This window comes from Psittacula echo, assembly GCF_963264785.1.
Source record: "Psittacula echo genome assembly, chromosome: 1".
Lineage (NCBI taxonomy): Eukaryota > Metazoa > Chordata > Aves > Psittaciformes > Psittacidae > Psittacula > Psittacula echo.
This window is the reverse complement of record NC_137735.1, coordinates 27,178,876-27,202,971: the sequence shown is the minus strand read 5'-3', so window position 1 is coordinate 27,202,971 and position 24,096 is coordinate 27,178,876. Positions and strand designations below refer to the sequence as shown.

Below are 24,096 nucleotides of genomic sequence, written 5' to 3'. Positions count from 1 at the left end.
AGACTTGATAATCTTGAAGGCCTTTTCCAGCCTAAATGATTCTATCATTGTATGATTCTATGTGCACAATGGAGCAAATACACTTTCTCTTGAGTTTTTAAGAACTGTTCTGCACTCCTGGAAAATAAGTAGTTTCAAGCAGACTTAGGTATTTGAAAGTCTTTGGTGTTAATTCTAGAAGGGCTGAGAAGGTACAGTGGAGACAGCATCCCATCACCCAATCCCAGCCACATATCAGCATGCCAGCTTGGAGGGCAATAAAGAGATGCTTTCCAAATTAGAAATGGAGCTAAATTTATCTGATAATCCCTGATGTTGAAAATTAAACAAATATCTTCTGAGGATTTTTTCTTATGTATTTATAAATTCTTTTGAATTTCAGCCAGCAGAAAATATTGTGAGAAAAACCTTCCCTGTAGCAGAACTGGTGCTTCTGTTAATAACACACTACTGAGAAAGAAGTGCAGGAGCATGTAAAGAATTCTTTGTGAGGGAGGATTTGTTAATTTTTAAAAGGAGAGGTGTGGGAGAAATGTGTGTCTGGATTAAAGTCATTGTGAATTTAGGTGATTCAATGAAGCTTACAGAGCTCAGTGCTGTAAGGTACTGAACCTCAGGGCTGTGATCCAAAAAACCATTTAAATACCTGCCTATTGTCAGGCTCCTGAACAATCTTGTAGCAGGAAGTGGAATTTTTTATATTCTTGAAGGTGTATTTCAGGGCCTTTTTGAAGTAGAGACTTAGTACATGCAGATTTGAGCCCTTGAGAAGCAAGGAGTACCAAAAGAATTAAGTATAAGTAGAAATAATATCTTGATTTATGATATTATGGCAAAAAAAGGGCAGGAAAGACAGTTGAAGACTACAGGGTGTTGCTAACAGAAAATTTTAATTTCTTAGTCACAGAGTGTGCTGATACATTTGTAGAAGCTAAGATTGTAAACTAGATTAGATATTGATGTTAATCATGTTACTGAAAATCAGAGTAACAATACTGAAATCATTAACTGATTAGCTACTCGGTTTTATAATCACATGCTGCAAAGCCAGAGTAATTCCATGACAGCTGACTCTCAATTTAGCATATTCATATAATGGTTTCAGGTATGAAATTAAATGCTTGATACAACAATAGCAGGAAAGTATATATATCTCTATAAGAAGGTGAACATACTTCTGGAAGAGAAAGAGGAGGGAAATCACTGCAACCATGTGCTAAATATTTGGGTTGAATATAATGAAGTAGAAAATTACTTGTCTTTTTCACTCTGAATAATGTAAGTACAAGCCCTGATGGATTGTTGTGTCTCTTCTTTGGATCTTAGTTACACATGGGTTTCTCTAGATGGACTACAGAAATGTGACATGGCATCCTGGGATGCTGACTAAAACAAAAGCAAAACAGGTTGTTGAATGCTTCTGTTGTTAGATTATTATTGATTTGCCTTTTTCTTTTTTTCCTGCTTTCTTTTGTTTTCTTCTGTGTCTCATAAATAAAATATGAAATACTGCAATCTTCTTAGATTCCTTTGAATCACAGGACTGCACTGTCAAAAAGACATGAGAGTGTTCATATTGCTTCTGTATTCTTTGTAATTGTAATTATATTGCTAATTTGTAATTCTGAAAAACGGTGACTCAAAAAAATCTCTTTGCTACTCTGCCTCAGTAGCTGAAGGCTGAGCTCTCATTCTGGGTTTTGGTTCTTGCAAGGGCAGTTAACTGATGTTGGTGATTTCTGGAGAAACTGTAAGAATAATCTAGATTTATGTTTAGATGCCTAAACTGTTTGGATATTTCAAGATTTGTAGCAGGCACAGTTTACATTTTCATTTAGATGTTTAAACATATTTGAAATTTTTCTTTTCAGTATGATCCAGTGCCTCTTGAGCTCTGTAGACGTTTCTTGTAAGCCTTAGTGTCCTAAGTTAAGTTTGTGACGTTTATGTGATGTCAAGCATAGTGTCATCTCACTTCACAGCTGGCGTTTTGAAATAAGGCTTCAGAAATGAAAACACTTGTACAGATTTAGCGGCTACCACTTAATTTTCACATTCGTATTCTGCTTAAGACTTCAAAGCAAAAGTGGTATCTGGAGAGAATAACAGCCTAGATCCGATTTTCTGACATGTGAAGTGCTGAGCAATGCCTGCTGATAGGCCATCAGAACACTTTCGCTGCCATTGCAGAGTGCCTCTTCATCAATAACTTCATAACCTACTTTTCCTTGCCAGCTTGTGCAGAAGAGGAGTACAGCTGAATTCTGAGCTTGCACTGAGGCAAGCTAGGGATAATAACTGACAGTAAGAAGTGGGGTGAAATCACTATAGGATACCAAAAAAAAAAAAAAAAGTCTAAAGACTCTGTCAGTAGTGAGCAATCTCTCTGTTATTCTAGGATTAATGCTTCTTTTTCTGTGCAGGGCTTCTGCAGAGTTGACTTCTGCAGAGCATATTATCAGTAGACTGTTTTGGGAAGGTGAGTTAAGAACTTCCAAAAAGGAAACTGAAGCCTTGGAATTATCTTATTTAAGCAAAGAGTTTGCAAATTGTATGGTAGTACTTTCCTGATACTATAAAATCTAATTTCTCATAACTTCTTGGAATGTAATAGCAAACTAGCTCATTTAAACTTGCCTGCAGGGTTTTCTGGTGCAGATAATCTATGAGCATTATGCATGTTTCATTACCTGTAGTCTTAGGCAGGCAGTGAAGTTATTCTTGCTGTAAACATTTTAGGAGTGAGAATTTGGAGGACTAGACCTTCATCTTGTCTACCAGTCTGGTATAGTTCTTTTAACTATAAGGAAATGCCACCGATTTATGCCAGCCAAGACTCTGAGTCATGTTTTTTTAAATGGTATCTAACCAGTTTTTGGTGTAAACCAGTGCTCGCTTAATACTTTTTCTCTCCTGCCTTGTATTAGGGCCCCCCCAGAGAACTGTTTCCCCCAAACAAGACCACGAAGAAAGGAAGCATGACAAAGTCTTGGACAAGGGCAGTGAAAGTGGGACTTCCTGTAACGAGTTGTCCACCTCGAGCTGCGACAGCCACTCAGAAGCGAGCACCCCTCAAGAAAATGCCACCAGCACTCAGCCATCCACAGCCCACCAGCCAAATACTCTGACTTTGGATCGTCCATCTAAGAAGGCACCAGTGCAGTGGATGCCACCACCAGACAAACGCAGGAACAGTGAACTCTTTCAAACTCTCATTAGCAAGTCCAGAGAAACAAATCTTTCCAAAAAGAAGGTATGTGAGAAGCTGAGTGTTGAGGAAGAAATGAGAAAATGTATCCAAGATTTTAAAAAAATCCACATTCCAGATTACTTTCCAGAGCGCAAACGTCCCTGGCAGTCTGAACTCTTACAGAAATATGGGTTATAGTAACCAGCTCTTTCATGACATATCTTTGGGGCATTTGATGTTTTATTAAGTTGCTACTAACTTACTGATGTCCTCTTTCTGGCCAACTCTGCCATCAGAGCTGTTCCTGCTGCTTATTTCTTTCTGTGAACAGTGGATGTTGGATAGTACATGGTTTCTCTAATAATATATAGAAAAAGATAGAAACTTAAAAAATACAAAAGGCATCTCATCTAAACCACCTCATAATAGAAAAGAAAAAAGTGCATGGTTAAGAAAGATGGGTTTTGAACTGTAGTCAGTTGATTTTCATTATCATTTTGGAATTTACCAAATAAAAATCTCAATCATCAGTTAACGCCTCATTTTATGTCACCAATAACAATGACTCAGACTTGCTATGGATGAAGAGAAACAGGGTGTAAAATTTGATTGAACTGGTTTCAGAACTAACTCCCAACCTTCTTTCAATGTTAATGCAATAAAGCAAATACCTATTTTGCATGAGCACAATGTTACAAATAAATCACACAGGACCAAGAGGTTGTCTGTTGCTTGGAGAGTTATTTGTTTGAAACCAAGCCTATAAAAGTAAAACGTCTAAGGGATTGAATCTGAATTTTCTTTGTTCTGGATCTGTGACTTTTTTGTGTGTACAGTGTTCTGTATGTAAGGATGGTGTAAATATGCCTTATACTGTTTTATTATTGCACCAACAACGTTCATCTATTAGTGCTTGTCAGGATTATTTCTGTGAAATGCAAACTTATGGCAGATTGTGAAAACTGATTTGATGGTCTGAAAGTTTCTGTTATGTTAGTCGCTAAAACTGGATTAAAATAAAAGAGACTTTAATGTATTTATTAAAAGAACCATCTGGCAGATTTTCTTGGCTGTCGTTATCTCCTCTCTTTTAAAAATAGAATCAAGGAAATTGTTACTTTTTGTTTAATTTTTTCATAAGTACTCTGCTAAAAAAACCCCAACAAACCAAAAACCCCAAAAAAACCCTAAACCAAACAAAAAAACCCAATAAACAAAATAAGAGAAAACAAAACCAAATGTTTTAAAGAGTGGCTGAAAAGTTATCTGGGTAGGGACTTTTAATTGGAACCACCATACAGATTGTCCAAGAAGAAGAGAGTTATGCTAAGAAGCAGCAGGGAATGAACTGGAAAACTGAGTACTTTTACTTACAGAGCTGAAAGAAGCTCCAATTCTATAAGTTCACAAAAATCAGCCTAGAAATGGAAGAGTTAAAATATCACAGCAGCGCGATACATTTACAAATGAAGAGTTTTCTATGAATAGTCAACTGTATATGACAAACCTGCTTTCTCAGCCCAGATACAAGAATATTAATACCTTTCTTATTACAACATCACCAAGAAGACAACTTGTGGTTCACACAGTCATAGCTGGAATGGATAAGGAGCCTGGAGTTAGCAAGAGAGCTGCTGAGTTCTTACAGACTTGAAAATATTACTGTGTGCACACATGAACATACACATACACATTTAAAGGAGTCCATTCCTGTATATGTTTTATAGCAGGAACTATACAATTCTGTCAGAATAGATATTTTACATCTGATGGTAATTTTAACTGATTTAGCTAAAGTAAAGAGGAATTCTTGTGTTGTAATTTCCAGGGTTATTCCTAATGTCTGTATTACTTTTCAGTCCTGACAGGCCACTTTAAGAGAAGACTGCATACTTTTGACAGTAGCTCAGCAACTTTATTCACTTTTTTTGTTTGTTTGTTTTTAACCTATCTAGAGCTGCTTACTCTATTCAGTTAATCAGTTGGCTCCAACATTTCATCTTTTGATGACATTTTTATAACTTGAAAGAGTATAAGGTATACTTCTGTTGTAGAGTATAACTGCGTCAGCATAAGTCTAGTGTGAAACCAGTTACCTTCTCAGCTCTGCCGTTATGTTCCTTGCTTGCTTGTTTCTTTGACGTCCAAGAGACCTATTCCTTCTTTTGAAAGTTTCTTGCTTAGACATGTTTAGAATTTACTTTCTCTCTTTTTTAATCTTTGGCTTCATAGTCTTTACCTGATGGAATTTCCAACTACTTAACTATGACTCACTAACCTCCAGTAGGTACAATTCTGGTTTTATTTAGTCTAAAGTTCAACTGTTACTGAGAGCTTTGGAAAAATCTCACACTGAGAATTAAGATCTCTTTTAGCCTTTTGAATCTGTCCTCATTGCACTTATCATTCCTCATGCTGTTTTCCATCACCTTTCTTTAGTCTATGTTTCCATCTGGAGTGATAGCTTTTAGGTTCAGACAGCATCTTGAACCTCCCATTAAAGTTGCCTTTGAGTTTGGAGGTTTGTTTTGCCTTCCTAGTTACTCTCAATACTCCAGGCAGAATCTGAATTTTTTCCCTGTCCATTTTAATTTGTTCGTATATAGATGTTTTCATGAGGTTTTATTTTTTCCTTTTATTATACTGCCTAAAATTTCTTAGAACATTTTTAATTCATTCTTACAGAGAACAGAATATTATCTTAATGCATATCTTAATACGCAGGCAGCCTGTGATTTATGATAACCGCTTTCCACGAGGCATGTGAGTGATGTAGGAAATAAACTACATTGCTGTTACTTAGCAACCACACCGGCGTCTGAAGGTGAAGTGTTCTGGTTTTGGAATTGCACAGTCTACACTGTCTTCCTTCTTTCAGTGTGAAAAATTGGGATATGTTATAGTCAGAGTGGGAGAAAACAACAGCTCCTGTTAGTCCTTTGGTCATATTCTCTAATTCTCATCACACTTCTCATCTGGTTCACCCAGTTACAGCTCCAACCCTATCTATATGGTTATTAATCTACAGTTTCCAGACAACAGCCTGTAATTAAGGAGGAATCAAGCTGAGACCACTGGTGGTATAGAAGAGCTTGTGAGCATTTAGATGGCTACGGTTGTTAGGAAATTCCTAGGTGGTACAAGAGAATTGTGTATTAGAAGCACATGGTTGGGGGATGATTTCACCCTTTGTCTTCTGTTTTTCTTACTTTTGTATGATGACTGCTTTTTCTTTTTGCATTTCAGTCTTTTTCTCTTCTTTTCAGCTATTCATTTTGTTACACACGGGAATAGTCTGCCATGGAATCCATGCCTTTTATCGGACTTCAGTGGAAGTGGTCAGTACATTAAAATTCCACTTTATGTGAGGTTTACGATTTTAACACACATCATTTTTCTAGAAAGGAAAGATGAGCTGACATTTGAAAATCTTAACTTAAAAAAGGAATGTAAATAATAAAGTTTGTATATTTTTCTTTCAATATATCTGTGATAATTTTTATATTAATTTCACATTCTATAGGGTTATGTTTTACAGTTATGCATATGGAGTATTTATTATAGAATCAGAGGATAGTTTGGGTTGGAAAGGACCTTTAAAGATCATGTAGTCCAAATGCCTTTCTGAAATGAGCAGGGACATCTTCAATTAAACCAGGTTGCTCAAAGTCCCATGCAACCTGGCCTACAATCACTGCCAGGAATGGAGCATATACAGCTTCTCTGTGCAACCTGTGCCAGTGCCTCACCACCCTCACAGTGAAGAATTTTTTCCTAATATCTAATCTAAATGTATCCTCTCTCAGTTTAAAGCCATTCCTGATTGTCCTATCACTACATGCCCTTGTAGAAAGTACCCCTCCAGATTTCTTGTAGCCCCCTTTTGCTACTAAAAGGCTGCAATGAGGTCTCCCCAGAGCCTTCTGTTCTCCAGACTGAAAAACCACAACTCTCTCAGTGTGTCTTCATAGGAGAGGTGCTCCAGACTCTGATCATTTTTGTGGCCTCCTCTATACCCATTCTGACAGGTCCATATCTTTCCTGCACTGAGAACCCCACAGCTGGATACAGTATTCCAGGTGGGGTCTCACTAGAGCAGAGCAGAGGGGCAGAATCACCTCCCACAGCCTGCTGGCCTTTTTGGTGCAGCCCAGGTTATGTTTGGCTTTCTGGGCTGTGAGTGCTCTTCCCTTGTTCGCAGATGTAGTCACTCCATGAAAGATGGACGCAGACAAGACTTGCCCTTGGTGAATCTTTGCTGGCTGTCTTAATCACCTTCCTGTCTTCCATGTGCCTTAGCATATTGCCTAGGAGGATCTGTTTCATGATCTTGCCAGACACAAAGGTGAGGCTGGCAGGGGCCTCCTTTCTACACTTTTATAAATTTAATGTCATTAAAGACCAACTAGTTTTCAGTCAGCCGTTGCTATTATAAATCATAATTAATAATTGCTTTGATTAAATATATTTTAAAAATTTTAAAATCCAGATAAAATACAAAAAGTAATATAACATGTAAACATAGTGTATTTCTGGAAAGAAATTAATTTTTATAAAAAGGTATTTATTTTTCAGAATTTTTTTTTCTGAATCAACACAATCCGTTGAATTATGGTCATACTGGAGATCCAACATGAAATTCATATCCCTGTATGTTTTTCAGTTCTTAATTTTAACATGTTCAGCAATACAGAATAATATATTCTAGATTATGTTTAAAGATTTGGATCTAATAAAAATAAAACAAATCTTCCTTCACCAAGTAGTCTTCCAGTTAAGCTAATATTTCACAAGATTGATATATCAGCATCTGCTGCAGAAATACTGCTATCATTGGCCATGTTTATTCACTATAAAAATTAATTTTAAGGCTTCATAATAGGTGCTATGTGCGCCAATTTTTTGTATACTTTCCTGTTCTAACTGGATAGATGGGGAGTCGAGATACAGTTTTGTCATACAGTGATACACCTCTAAAATGTATGAACAGAGATCAGAATCACATGGTGGACTAATTTGCCTGTTGCTGAAGGAATATTTCTGGGCTCTTCTTCCAGTAAGAAAAATTTACAAGTCTTAGAATAATTGAAATTAACTCTGAAATGGAATTTCAGAATTCACTTTGATTCACTTTGAGTGAATTAAAAACATGCTAAACTGTATAAAACCCATCATTTTGTGGCCTTTTTTTTAAAAAAGTGCTTATGCAAAATCATTTGCTTTGTTAATGCTATCTTTGTTCAGTATTGATATTCAAAAATATACTTACTACTGGGAGGTGGAAACCCCAATTTAGTATACTTGGTAACAAGAGGGCAATGCTGGTTTCCCTTTATGAGTGATTCGTGTCCTGAACCAAACTCTTTGAGATTATCAGAAATTCTCAGGAAACCTTTAGCTTTTTGCAGGATCACACCACTGATGTGGCTCCTCATAAAAATAGCATTCACACATTACTTCAGCTTGTATATTGTGGGCCATCAAGTTGTTTCTTTTACTGGATCTGTTATCTAGAAGTAAATTCTCAACCTGTTTTATATTTTTCTCTCTACCCCTCTTTTTTCAATTGCTACTATTCATATGATCACTTGTATTTAAGAGCTTATCTGTTCCTTGCTGGAAGATCCATATCCAAATTCAGAAGGGACTGGTATAGTCTTCACACTGGAAAATGATGGGGGAAGCTGGGCAATTGAGAATTTTGCTGGTTTGAATAAACTTCAGCACTGCTGACAAGAAAAAAACAAAGCATAAGCTGGAAGGCAAAGTCATATAACCCCCATGCTCTTTTTCAGACTGTCAGGCATCAAATCCCTTTAGTGCTGTCCAGTCATAAATGAAGGTATCCACAAAGACATTATTCACCAATAAATAGGCTGCTGATGCTGTCATCATCCAGTTTGCCATCCACACCTGCTGTGTGTTGGTACTGCAGCTAAATTGGTCATCCCAGTTCAGATATGTGATGCTGGGCTGCCCGAGGCTAGTGCAGTTAGGAGCTGTAAGAGCTACTACTCATGCAGTACATCTATTCATGGGGGCATAGTACTTACTGCAGGCTGCTATACATATACTTGCCTTCATATGGGTACACCCTGCACCACTGTATCTGAACTGGGATTGTTTTATTCAGCTGAATCATCACTGTTTGCACAGAAAACAGCTGTCCTATAAGACCAAATCATAGTATCCCTATGTGTAGATACACAGCAGAAGATGGGAGATCTCTGCTGCTTTACCTTCTGCACTGTTCCTTCTATGAAAATGGGCTCGTGACTGTGAAAATGGGTGCTGAGAAAAAAAGAGTACAAATGGTGCCCAGAAGATAAACTCAGCACACACTGTGCTCCCATCTGTTTGGAGCTTGGCACCTTGGCAGTCCTCAGTTGCAGGCATTAGGTTGTGTAAGACACACTGGGGGACAAGCACAAATGGAGTCAGTGCAGTTAGTGATGAACATAAGAGAATAAATATTTGAGAATTTTCTCCTCCCCTAAGGAGCCCTCGTGTTCTTCCTGGGCCGTCTCTTCTCTTCAGATAAGAAACAAAAACGGATTGTGATAAAACAATAATAGATTAGATGGAGGTAGTGGGGATTTCTGTGTCTCTGTGTTGCATTGTCTTTTAAAATTCCTATATTTCTTCACAATGTTACTTTATGTTCCTTTATATACAGAAAAAGAGAATGTAAAAATAGCTTGATGAGACTAGTTCTGAGATACTAGATTGTTTATCATACATACGTTAGATGAATTTCTAGTATTGAGCACGTTAAGTGCTTCAATTACAATATAGTGTAATTTTTAGCAAGAAATCACTCCAGAACAGATGTGTGACAGTAACAAGAAGTAAATTAAATCAACATAAAGGGGATATCACAAATAAGCAATAAATAATCTTTCCAGATTCTAAAGCAACATTTAATGCTGAAAAGCTATCACTTTATGTACTATCTGCTTAACATATATGCAATTCATTAATTTAATATTGATCAACTCATAATGTGCCCAAAGTTCAGATTATACATGATAAATTTCTGAAAGGTTGTTTCCTTCATGAATGCATGCTGCACATAGTAAATGTAAATATTGACAGCAGGCAACACCTGATGGAATATTTCTCATCCCTACTAGATTGCTAGTTTGGCCTATGATAAAGTGTGGAAATAGTCTATCAATGACCTAAAAATCTTTATTTTCTCTTTTTCTCTTCCTGTTTAGGTAAATTGTGTGTTTTCTGTGGTGCCATTTGTCTGTCAAAGGTAACATTAGATTCAATGCAGCACAAAACACTCACAGACACTTTGACCCTGAATTGTTCTGATTTATACCTACACTTGATTAAAATTACGTTAGTAAGCTTCTGACATCAGCAATTGAGGTGACTACTGAGTGTCACCTCAATAGTCACCTCAGTCACCACTGCTGAGCAGCAGCCATACAGTCAAGAAATGAGGTTATAGAACATAGGGCTAAAAATAGTCCTCCATGCCACTATGGATTCGAAGGCTTAGAAGCCCCAATGCCTCCAGGACATGATATGCAGTGCTTCCATCTCTGGAAAGGGAGGGATGGGGAGCCTTTGCATACTCTTCCTGAAGGGAAAGCTTTTTTCATCATCTTGCAGAACTAAACCTACTCTTTGGGAAAAAAGTTGCTCTTTGGTTTTGGTTCTATGATGCTAGTCCTGAATGTCCTCATGGAGAAATTAAGTAGCATCTTCCTGGTCCCTGGAGAGAAAGTAGGTTTGGCTTCTATTTTGGAATCATAGAATAGTTAGGGTTGGAAAAGACCTTAAGATCATCTAGTTCCAACCCCCCTGCCATGGGCAGGGACACCTCACACTAAACCATGCCACCCAAGGCCTCATCCAACCTGGCCTTGAACACCGCCAAGGATGGAACATTCACAACCTCCCTTAGCAACTCATTCCAGAGCCTCACCACCCTCTCAGTAAAGAATTTCTTCCTTATATCCAATCTAAACTTCCCCTGTTTAAGTTTTAACCCATTACCCTTTGTCCTGTCACTACAGTCCCTGATGAAGAGTCCATCCCTAGCATCCTTGTAGCCCCCCTTCATATACTGGAAGGCTGCTATGAGGTCTTCACGCAGCCTTCTCTTCTCCAGGCTGAACAGCCCCAACTTTCTCAGCCTGTCTTCATACGGGAGGTGCTCCAGTCCCCTGATAACCCTCGTGGCCCTCCTCTGGACTTGTTCCAACAGTTCCATGTCCTTTTTATGTTGAGGACACCAGAACTGCACACAATACTCCAAGTGGGGTCTCACAAGAGCAGAGTAGAGGGGCAGGATCACCTCCTTTGACCTGCTGGTCACACTCCTCTTGATGCAGCCCAGGATACGGTTGGCTTTCTGGGCTGTGAGCGCACACTGAAGCCGGCTCATGTTCATTTTCTCATCGACCAACACCCCCAAGTCCTTCTCTGCAGGGCTGCTCTGAATCTCTTCCCTGCCCAACCTGTAGCTGTGCCTGGGATTGCTCCAACCCAGGTGTAGGACCTTGCACTTGTCATGGTTAAAGTTCACAAGGTTGGCATCAGTCCCCCTTACAAGCGTGTCGAGGTCCCTCTGGATGGCATCCCTTCCCTCCAGCGTATCAACCGAACCACACAGTTTGGTGTCATCGGCAAACTTGCTGAAGGCGCACTCAATCCCACTGTCCATGTCACCGACAAAGATGTTGAACAAGACCGGTCCCAACACCGATCCCTGAGGAACACCACTCGTTACTGGTCTCCAGCTGGACATCGAGCCATTGACCACAACTCTTTGCGTGCAGCAATCCAGCCAGTTCTTTACCCACCGAGTGGTCCACCCATCAAATTGATGTCTCTCCAATTTTGAGGCAAGGATGTCATGTGGGACAGTGTCAAATGCTTTGCACAAGCCCAGGTAGATGACATCAGCTGCTCTGCCCCTGTCCATCAGTTCCATAGCCCCATCATAGAAGGCCACCAAATTGGTCAGGCAGGATTTCCCCTTAGTGAAGCCATGCTGGCTGTCACCAAGCACCTTGTTGTTTTTCATGTGCCTTAGCATGCCTTCCAGGAGAATCTGCTCCAAGATTTTGCCAGGCACAGAGGTGAGACTGACTGGTCTGTAATTCCCCAGGTCATCCATTTTCCCCCTCTTGAAAATGGGGGTTATATGTCCCTTTTTGCTGTCATCAGGAACTTCACCTGACTGCCATGATTTTTCAAATATGATGGCCAGTGGCTTAGCAATTTCATTTGCCAGCTCCTTCAGGACCCGCGGATGGATTTCATCAGGTCCCATGGACTTGTGTATGTTTAGGTTTCTAAGATGGTCTCGAACCAGATCCTCTCCTACAGTAGGCCCAAGGTCTTCATTCTCACAGTCCCTGCGTCCGCCTTCCAAGACTTGGGTGGTGCGGTCAGAGCCTTTGCCAGTGAAGACTGAGGCAAAGAAGTCATTAAGAACCTCAGCCTTCTCCAAATCCAGGGTAGCCAGTTCTCCAGATATCTTCCAGAAGGGGACTACTAGTCTCTCTTTTATTCGCTACGTACCAATAGAATCCCTTCCTGTTATCCTTCACATCCCTAGCCAAGTTCAATTCTAACTGGGCCTTAGCTTTCCTCACCTGGTCCCTAGCTTCCCAGACAACATCCCTGTATTCTTCCCAGGCTGCCTGTCCTTACTTCCACCTTCTATAAGCCTCTTTTTTCCTTTGAATTTTCCTGAGCAGCTCCTTATCCTTCCAAGGAGGTCTCCTGGCCCTCCTGCTGCACTTCCTTCTAGTTGGGATGCAACACTCCTGAGCTTGGAGCAGGTGATCCTTGAATAACAACCAGCAGCCTTGGGCCCCCCTGCCCTCTAAAGCTACATCACATGGACCCTTACTAAGCAGGTTCCTGAAGAGGCCAAAGTCTGCTCTCTTGAAGTCCAGGACAGTGAGCTTGCTGCGCTCTCTTCTCACTGTCCCAAGGATCTTGAATTCGACCATCTCATGGTCACTGCATCCAAGGCTGCCCTGGAGCATCACATTTCCAGCGAGCCCTTCCCTGTTGGTGAGCATGAGGGCAAGCATGGCACCACTCCTTGTCAGCTCCTCTATTACTTGCAGAAGGAAGTTGTCTTCCACACAATCGAGGAACCTCCTGGATTGCTTGTGCCGCGCCGTACCGTTACTCCAACAGATGTCAGGGTGGTTGAAGACCCCCATGAGAACAAGGGCTCTGCGAGCATGAGGCTGTTCCTATCTGTCTGTAGAGCACTTCATCCACAGATTCCTCTTGATCAGGCAGTCTGTAACAGGTCCCCGTAGTAATGTCCCCCATCGCTGCTCTCCCTTTAACCTTGACCCACAAACTCTCTGTCGACTGCTCACCCGTCCCCAGACAGAGTTCCATACTCACCAGCCTATCCCTAACATAAATAGCAATTCCCCCTCCCCACCTGCCAGGCCTGTCTTTTCTATAGAGCCTGTAACCTTCCATTCCAACACTCCAGTCGTAGGAGCCATCCCACCATGTTTCTGTGATGCCTACTATATCATACTCCCGTAGTCGTGCACACATCTCTAATTCCTCTTGTTTGTTCCCCATGCTATGGGTGTTTGTATAGAGGCATCTGAGCCAAGCTCCAAATGAAGCCGGCTCATTGGCTGGAGTGGCTGGAATATCTCTACATTGCTCCGAGCATTTATTATAGGTGCTGGCAACTGACTGGGTGTGTTGTAACTATTTTTGTGACTAGTTACTAAATTTATGTGAATAATCACCTGAAACTTCCCTGACAAGTGTAGGTCTTTCTTTTAAAACATGTCTTGTGACTCTCCTTGAACTTCTTCCAACTGTTCAATACTCTTTTGAGAAAGAGATACCCACAAATGCACATATTATAGTTTTGGTCAGTAATGAAAAGGCAGAGGTTGAAAACAAAGGTTATTCCCTTCCTGCACTTTGATGGTTTGTTTCCATATATAGAATTAATTATTGCATGCTCTTTTTTACTGCCTCCTTATATTGCAAACTTATGTCACTTTATTTGTCTTTTTCCTGATTACTTCATCCCCCTGGAAATACACAGCACAGATTTTCAATTATTTCTAACTGGGCCACTTCAAAAATTCAGTCATATTTCACCTTTCTCTGTGTTTCTAATTATTCATGAGTCTTCCTTTTCTTTTTTTAAGCTGAATTTCATGAACATCCCACTTGTTTCATCTTAGATAATTAAAGAAGTGGCAAATAAAACATAAATGAGAGATTTTCAAAAGCACACAGGTGAGAGATTCAGATCTCTAATTCCATTTAGCATTTACTGAAACTTGGGCGTGTAACTTTTTCTTTTCTGTCTCTGAAGAACTCATGTTGTCTCTGCTGTGATCCCTATGCCCTTTCCCACATCTGAATAGACCCTGTCAATAATCTTTAACCACAGCTTTCCACTTCCACTCCAGTCAATTTGACTTAATTTTACAAGTAGGGTTTCTTGAAATTGAAATCAGGAACTATTATACTGTCCCATTCCCTTCATCCACTAATTCTTTAGTGCTTACTGAAAGGAATAATCAAGTTTGTCTGACAAGAGCTATGTTTTAATACCCCTTGTGAGTCTGTCTTACTCTCACACTGTGGTAAACAGTCAGTCTGTGATAGGCATCTCAGCAGGAGGTAAGCAATGGTGCTGCTCTGTGGGGTACAGAAATGAAAAGAACTCTTACGCATACAAGCTTCCAATCAATTAGCTGTACATCAGTGTCTCTGAATACCTACAGAAGTTTTCCAAAGCCTTCTGTGTCCCTCTGTAAGTCTCCATACAGTGAAGCTGTCATGGGGCGAAGAGAAGGAAACCAAATCAAGAACAGGACAAAAAAATTCTCCATGGTTTTGAAAGTGATTTGAGTGGTTTTCTCCCATCTCTGAGTACCTGGAGAGCAGTGATATCTTTAGGTACTTTAATCTTCCCTGCATGATTACCTTGATTGTCTGCTGATGGACAACCTGTGGACTGGAGCTCTCAGATTATTGAATAGTTCCTAGCTGATGCTTAGGAGCTGAGATCCTGCTTGACTTCATAGCAGCCAGCCATCAAGGGCCTCATCTCCTGAACACCATCAATAACCCCATCTTAGAAAACACAGGTGGAATTTCATAGATCATGCCTTAACAATGGTGCAAGTGGAATATACTACTCCTAGGAATTACGGTTTTGGATGTGTGTCACATCCCATCCTGAGCTTGACTTCAGAAGATCTCAGTAAAACTGCCATATTGTGCAGGATCCATGTCCAGAATTATCATATCTACTTTTTACTGTAAAAATTAAAGGATTATTTTCAGCCAGTAAGATACCAGGGTTTTAAGCTTGTACATGTGCTTATCTGACTATCTGATTGCTGCTTCCTCTCAGTTCTGAAGTTGTGTTATTTCTTTCTCTTCCTCCCTGCTGGTGCCTCAGTCACTCAAGGATATTAAGTAAGAATTATTATTGATGCAGTAGGCATGTGCTGATTTACTTAATATTCCAGAATGCCTATTATAATTCATTTTTTTAATTTATTTTGCATGAGATGCATGGTTAGAGCTTTACATTGAAGTATATAGGCTTGTCTCCTGCCCCAAGATTAAAATGGCAAAACAAGAACTGTGGCTGTTGAAATAAATATAAGTGCAAAAACTAGTTGTTCTCTGTAATTTCTACTAGTATTCCTTAGAATTATTGTGTTTAAACTTTATTACAGTGTGGAGTAAGATCACAATCTCTTTATACTCTTTTGGTTTAAGTCAATGAAACTCCTTGTGAGTTAAATCAAGTTGTGTCTAGTCCATATTTTTCTGCACCAAATTTTCCTAATTACCCATCTTCCTCTTTGATGCTTTCGCATTTTTAAGATTTATCAAGTTATTTTGATCTATTGTTTGCTCATCAACTGTGTGATCAACTAACTTAAAAATCATATCATGCAAATGCTAAATAGGGAGAAAAAAGTGCTTACATACAACCTATTCCTGTATTGAACATTCTGGTTGGTATCTAAGTTTTCTTCTGATAGCTGAGAAGTTTTGTTCTGTGTCCCTAAGCAGGAAAGCTCCTGTGTGGATAAGGATGTTGTTTTTCATAGGCATCAGTGCTACAAACTAATGTTTAAGCAAGATGCTATAGTTGGGCAAAGTCTGTTGGTATGCAGGGGTTTCTTGCCCACAGGTGTTCAGTTGCAGGGTTAATGCCTTCAAATTGAGCCCTTAAGCTTCCCCTCTGTTCAAGTCCTAGCAGTGCAGAGCAATATTGTGATGCATCTGGTAGCCATGAGATCTTACCTCATGGAAGAATGATAGCTGGAAAAGCATCATCTTTCTCAGAAGGAGTGGTTAAACAAACAAATGAACATTTAGCAGTTTGCAAGCTCACTTACTTCTAAGAATGGAACCACGGACCTTTCCAGAGGCTCAAGGAAAGGTCTATCCAGCTTAATGCTGCACAGCTGAATTCTGTAAGCAACTCCATCTACTTTTACTACAGCAAAAGTACTGGGGTAGGTGGCTGGAAGGCGCTTTTCTTCTTGCTGACTGCATAGGACATTAAGATCAAAGCCCCTTAAAACAACCCTGAAAAGGGGCTACTCACTCTATGGAAGGCACCTGTCAGAAGTGATTTGCTGGCCCATGACTGCCTTTAATTGTTGCAATGTTTAACATATGCAAGCCTGTTTATATTACCAAGCACAATGCTGAATTGTAGAAAAGGTGTATTCACCTCATTGCAGAATCACCCTTTCTGTACCTTCTATTCTCTGCTGTTTTGTATATAATACAGGTGGGAAAACAAGCTGCTATTTTTAACTTTTTTTTTTCTTTTTTTTTTTTTTTTTTTTTTGAAAGAGAGAGCTACTTTTTATGGCAGCGGGGATATTTTCTGGCAGTGGCATAGTGTATTCTCTATAAACCATCAGCAAATTCCTATTTTCTTCCTCCTTTTCAGGGTCTAACTCCTGCACTGCACAGCAAAGCCTTGTAACTAAAAGCATTGCCTCCACCTGGAATTCTCAGTTTATTGGACACCACTGGAGGAGAATCACTACTGCTACTCTCCCCACCATAAAAGAGTCATAGCCTTAACCTGCTTCTCGGCTTTTAAATGATGCCAACTGCATAGTCTGCAAATTCAGCATGGAATTTGGGTTATTTTTTTTATTGGTTTGTGGGTTTTTTTCCTTCTGTAAGCTTTCTTCCAGAGACACCAGCTGCAAATCTGGGCTTGTAGCCAACTTTGTCTCTCCTTGAATAAAAATAAGACAGAGCTAGTGGGAAGTGCAGAACGGGCAATGGAAAGTCAACAGCAGCTTGTATCAACCACGCAACACTCACCCAAGATGCAGCAAGTTGCTGAGATGCTGCCCCAGAGGAGTCTTAAACCATGTTTGTATAGACAGATAGGAGTCTGCAGATGTGTGGCTCCTCACCAAGCAGAGCACAGGTGGTGGTGATGGCAATAAGCTGATACCAGCTTCTCCTGAATTGGCAGGGTATAGAGCTACAGGAGGAAAAGGCTTATGGCCGCCCTGCACCAGCAGGGTCTGAACTCTCCCTGCACTGCTGTGACACTTGGTGGGAAAAGTGGCCACAGAGGGTCCTGAAGGGAGAAAAGGAAGGTTCAGTGTGCTCAGAGAACATGCTTTTCCTGGGATGAGGTTGGAATCATCAGCAGATTTACTGGGAGGAAGCTAGCAGCACTTCTGTGCCTTTAGGTATGAGAGGGAGCTTGAGGCTGAAATCATGGGCTTGAAAATAAGCAGCAACTGCTCAGTAGGTGGGTGATGGGGGTAGAATAGGTAACTTGGTCGTTTCTTCCCTTGCAAGTGGCAGAGGGTAGAAACATGCCTCCAGAAGGAAATTAGATTGAATAATAGGGAAACTGGGAGAAGCATTCTGAGTTCTGCCAACCTTGTGTGGCCCAGAACTGATAATTGCCTCCCAGCACAGGCCTTCCTTTCCCCCTTCTTTCCCATTTGCTCATGGTGCTTTCTTCACCAGCTGCCTTCTGATTGATTGCATTGCAGCAGTTCTGTGCATCAGATATGAAGCTGTGATGGGGAACGACTGCTCAGCTCCAGCATCACTAACTGAGCCACCCCAACAGCACAACAGGTGTGTCCTTCACCTCATTAAAAGAAAGGCTTTAGGGAAAAACTGGAGCAGCAAAGGAGTTCCAGGATGTGGCAGATGTGACTGTCCAGATGTTCTGCTGGATGAGCTGGAGACTGTTCCTGGGTGCAAGCCCTGGGGTGTAACCATTTGGTGTGTGCTCAGGTTGGAGGCATTTGGGCAGTTAGGTGATGATGGATGGGCAATTACCTGGGTATTTAGGTGGCAGATGAGTTACAGTTTAACAAATGTCTGGCACGTCAAAATTGTAACCAACGCTGTCAGTCTGCCTCTTTATGAACCCCTGGCTGCCAGGTCCTGCCCTGCTGCTCCCCAGGGCCCTCACAGTTCCTGACAAGATACGCGTATGGGAGCTGTTCAACTAGATGTAATCTTAGGAAGACAAATAAGACCGGCATGCTAAAGAAAAAAAAAAAAAAAAAGAAATAGTCACAAAAATGTAGGAACAGCAACAAAGCCTCTGTCATTTTACAATTGCGGTTGATTAAAAGTAATGCCTTTCCTGTAATTTTTCTATATTTTTCAGGTCAAGGAATAGAAGCTGTGCAAATACCTACCCTGAACAGTTCTGCCTACCACTCATTTCTCCTTCCCTGCATTCAAAACAGCTTACGATAATTTTGTTCAGGACAAAAGGGTTATATGCTTAAACTAATACAGGACAGGAATGAAGCTGTAACTGTCTATTGAAAGCAATCGCCCACAAAATATAGCTCTTCTTCCAGAACAGACGAGTCCAGAGGACAATGAAATGTCAACATGCTTCTGGAAATGCCTGCTTGTCAGAGAAACAAACAAACAAACATACAAATAACCCCATTCTCTGTGATATGTCATTCCCCCACCCCCTTTCTATTTATATAGCTGCTAAGACTGGCTTTTAAAAAACAATGGACCTGGTAGAATTAAAATAAAGAACCTTAAAAAGTCTTTATCAACAGGGAGAGTTAGGCATGTCTCTAGGGGTACCGAGGAAAGATCTCTTCCTCTTGTAATATATGAACAGTGTAGCAAACAAAAAATGGTATATATACACATAACCGGTTTTAAATCCTAGAACTAGCATTCATAACATTTGTCATTCGTTGCCTATTCGCCTCTCTGCACACAAAATCTTAGATCTTTGCAAATTTAGATTATGTCAAAATAACTGTCCATTATATCAGTAAAGAGGGGTCTTTAAAACTGGAGACAAACATCTTACACCCCTATTAGGCCTCTTTTACAGTCATCTCCTGTGAAGAGCCTTAGTGCAAATGAGAATCTGGCACATTCCTCTTCATAAACGCTGCCATTTATTAGCAGGTTAAGACGGAGAAGAGTCCTTTTGATGAGTAGCATAGAAGATAATTAATTAGAGTTGTAATTCAGCAGAAAAGTGTTAAATTTAAACTTCAGAATGACAAAACTTAATGAATTGACCTGGAATGTGCTGAAATTTCTAGCAACTTAATTGCCTTAAATTAAATGACCTAAAATCATGACTGGACATTAAAAAATTGACTTGGTTAATCTGATGTGATAAATAGCAAACTGAGGAGGGATTGATAATAAATATATATTCTGAAAGGAAGGTAATGCCTCTCTAGGAAAATACCAATAATTTATGTAATAATTCATGTAATAATTCCTACCCCATGAAGATTACCATTTTAAATCAGTTTCCATTCATTTCTAGGAAGACTCAAACGCTTCAGCAGGGGGGCATCAAATAATATTTTGAATGAATGAGTTCCTAATATAAGCATTTCAAACAGGAGATGCCAAATGGACAGTTTTCTTTCTGCTGCTCCTTTGTGCAGTCTGTCAGCTGTCACAGATGTTTGAAGACATGGACTGATGAATGTGCTCTATATACAGTATCTGTGCTCTTTCAGATTTTAATGTGTTAGATATTTAGCAGAATTCCCAAACCTTTATACCACATCTATAAAATTAGCAAAAATAGCAGGGATGTTTAGCTTAATGGACTATGGTACAGCTGAACCTGAGGGCACTCACAGAGGTCTTAAACATTGTTCTTAAATAAATAAATAATCAGGTTATTAAAACAGAACCACAAACATAGAGATAAAAAAGAGGTTCTGCAGTTTAGCTTTGAAGAGCCCAACTTCGCTCTCCATTTAGATGACTATAAACTTGTCCTGAGTTCAACAGTAGCAGTCATTTTTTCTCCTTAGTAGCTGGTGCAGTGCTGTGTTTTTGACTTTCGGCCTGGGAACAGCGCTGATAACACTGATGGTTTTAGTTACTGCCCAAATGTTTATTCCGTCCAAGGACTTTGTGAGTCTCATGCTCTGCCAGGGAGGAGGGGAAGCCGGGAGGAAGCAGGGACAGGACACATGACCCAAACTAGCCAAAGAGATATTCCATACCACAGCACGTCATGCCCGGGATGTAACTGGGAGTTACCTGGAAGGGCTGGCTCACTGCTCGGTCAGGCTGGTTTTCGACGAGTGGATTGTATTCTCTTCCATTGTTATTTCCCTTATCATTATTATTATTGGTGGAAGCAGTAGTGGTTTGTGTTATACCTTAGTTAGTGGGCTGTTCTTATCTCAACCTATGGGAGTTACATTCTTTCTATTTTCCTCCCTGTCCCTCCGGGAGCAGGGGAGGGGAGGAAGAAAGGGCCGGAGGGGGGAGTGGACTGCGTGGCTAACTTGACAACAGGGTTTAAAACATGACAGTTCTTTTGGTGCCCAACGTGGGGCAGGAGAGGTTGAGATAACGACAGTACTGAACTTGCCATGCCAAATCCTCCAGTTGACTTTGAAGATACTCATCAGTAGGATCTGTGTTGCTACAGCACTGAGTGAGCATCTCTTGAATATCAGCTCTCAGTGGTCTACTTTCTGTAGATAGTGCAGGGTAAGCACTTGTGTGGATAAGTTTCGTTGACTTCTTGAGAGTGAGGGATATAGGTGTTCTAAGGAGGAATTATAGCAGCTTTTAGAGAAACTGGAGATGCTCTGGTGTATAAGCACAGCAAATGACAGCCTCCAACACTTTAAGGTGAGTGTTTAAGAGTGAGCTAGACCTGGCTGAAGTATAAATATGGGGAGGCCTGGCAAATTGATTATATCACACTCCCACCAACCCGCCAAGGCAAGCGCCATGTGCTTCCCATGGTGGAAGCAACCACCGGATGGCTGGAAACATACGCTGTGCCCCACGCCACTGCCCGGAACACTATCCTGGGCCTTGAGAAACAGATTTTGTGGCAACATGGCACCCCAGAGAGAATTGAGTCAGACAGTGGGACTCATTTCCGGAATAACCTCATAGACACTTGGGCCAAAGAGCATGGCATTGAGTGGATATATCACATCCCCTGCCATGCACCAGCCTCTGGGAAAATTGAACGGTACAATAGGCTGTTAAAAATTACACTGAGAGCAATGGGTGGTGGGACTTTTAAGCATTGGGATACACACTTACCAAAGGCCACCTGGTTGGTCAACACCAGAGGATCTGCCAACAAGGCTGGCCCAGCCCAGTCAAAACTTTTACATATTGTAGAGGGGGACAAAGTTCCTGTGGTGCACATAAAGAATTTGCTGGGGAAAACAGTCTGGGTTATTCCTGCTTCAGGTAAAGGCAAACCCACTCGTGGGATTGCTTTTGCTCAGGGACCCAGATATACTTGGTGGGTAATGCAGGAAGATGGGGAAGTCCGATGTGTACCTCAAGGGGATTTGATTTTAGGGGAAAACAGCCAATGAACTTAATTGTATGCTGTTGCCTGCTATGTAATACTTTTATAGCCCATCAATTAGATATCTTCAGGTCACCAGCGACTGGCCCTGACTTCCCTCCGACCATCATCACAACAGAGAATGGACTTTGATAGAACCAGATGAGTTCTGCAGCAAAGGAACAATCAGCATCAGCAGGCAACGATCCAACACTGCACACAGCCTCTCCTGCCCCAAAAGACTGTTACAAGAGATGGAACCTGACATCATGGACAGAATGGACTCAGCAGCTTTATGGGGATTGGTCCATGCATTAAGGAATGATCTCTTTCTCCCTGTCTGTGTGTGTATGTGGATGTGTATATCTAAGAGCGATGATATATTGAAAATGTGGGATCTGAGCATGACATGAATGGTATGGAATAAGGGGTGGATACTGCCCTGGGTTCAGCAGTAGCAGTCACTTTTTCTCTTTCTTAGTAGCTGGTGCAGCGCTGTGTTTTTGACTTTCGGCCTGGGGACAGTACTGATAAAACCGATGTTTTCAGTTGCTGGTCAGAATGTTTACCCTGACCAAGGACTTTGTGAGTCTCATGCTCTGCCAGGGAGGAGGAGAAGCCGGGAGGAAGCAGGGACAGGACACATGACCCAAACTAGCCAAAGAGGTATTCCATACCACAGCACGTCATGCTCGGGATGTAACTGGGAGTTACCTGGAAGGGCTGGCTCACTGCTCGGTCGGGCTGGTTTTCGACGAGTGATATTGTATTTTTTTCCTTTGTTATTTCCCTTAAAATTATTATTATTGGTGGAAGCAGTAGTGGTTTGTGTTATACCTTAGTTACTGGGCTGTTCTTATCTCAACCCGTGGGAGTTACATTCTTTCATTTCTCCTCCCTATCCCTCCGGGAGCAGGGGAGGGGAGGAAGAAAGGGCGGGGGGGGGGGGGGAGTGGACTGCGTGGCTAACTTGACAACAGGGTTTAAACCACAACAAAACTCCAACTCATACCACTGTGCAGCAGAAGAAAATTTGGGCCAGTGTGTAAATACTGTTGCAGACTCAAGTATACGTTTGTTTAAATTTATCAATTCCTCCCCCATATATGAGTAACCCATGATATTCAGGCCTTCCAGGAGAAGAAAACTGCTGCATCCACAGCATTCGCTATGGGTGCCATTCATACTGGATCTTATGCAACAGGCTGATTTAAACACTGTCCTCCCTACACAAGGCGTCCAGTAGCCAGCCTTTACGCACGCTAGGAAGGTTCACAGCCTTTGCCACCTGAAATGTTAGAGTATTTTTACCGAAATATTTTCATCAGCTGTGTCTGTTTCCTCACACTGATCTAAAGTAAGCTGACTGCTCCAAAAATCATAGAATCATATGTCAGCATTTTCCCTTTTTTTTTGCCTTTCTCACTCTGCTGAAATCATGACGTGTTCACTGCAGCAGTGGGTGCTGCCAAATGACATAAGATCACTGGTGCTACAGGAATAGAACTATGCAAACCTAAGGGACTGGAAAAGCTACTCAGAAGTGGCTTAATTCAATAAAAGCTAAAGCAAACAGGCCTGCAATACTACTTGGTAGGGACCTACATGCATCCTAAGGCAGAAATACGGCAAACATTGTGAGTCAGTGCTGAAGTTCTGGGCAAGTTTCAGTGTTTGTCAGAATCAGAAAGTCATTCACCTAATTAAAGATTGATTATAACTTCTACTTTCCCTTCATTATTATGCACTGCAAGAGCATACTACAAATATTAGTAACCCATTATTGGTTCATAATGTGGTGCCATTACTCTGTCCCAGCTCAAGTTACCACTGTAATGGCTACTGTCTTCCAGTAACCTACCCCAATACCTCTCTTCCACAAGGGAGACACAATTTATGTGAGGCACCACTATAAATGTCTCAGAATATGCATAAAAGACCAAATTGCACATAAAAGATTGAACATCTTGTGAATGCAAAGCCTCTGTGCTCTCTGAAACAGATGTTTTCTTTCATGCTGCCCAGAAAGGATATATCTGGAGGATTGTTTTCATGCAAATAT

General features: G+C 40.8%; 1 protein-coding gene across 1 annotated transcript in view; it reads left to right on the top strand.

The window, feature by feature from the left end:
- The window catches only part of KCTD8 (potassium channel tetramerization domain containing 8), a gene marked incomplete at both ends in the record, with an annotated part of 91,130 nt that extends 87,742 nt beyond the window's left edge, over positions 1 to 3,388 (top strand). The window contains one exon of the mRNA XM_080638983.1: positions 2,928 to 3,388. Within this exon, the coding sequence (XP_080495109.1) occupies positions 2,928 to 3,388 (461 nt within the window). The remainder of the gene's footprint in view (positions 1 to 2,927) is intronic.
- Between the last annotated feature and the right edge of the window lie 20,708 nt (positions 3,389 to 24,096).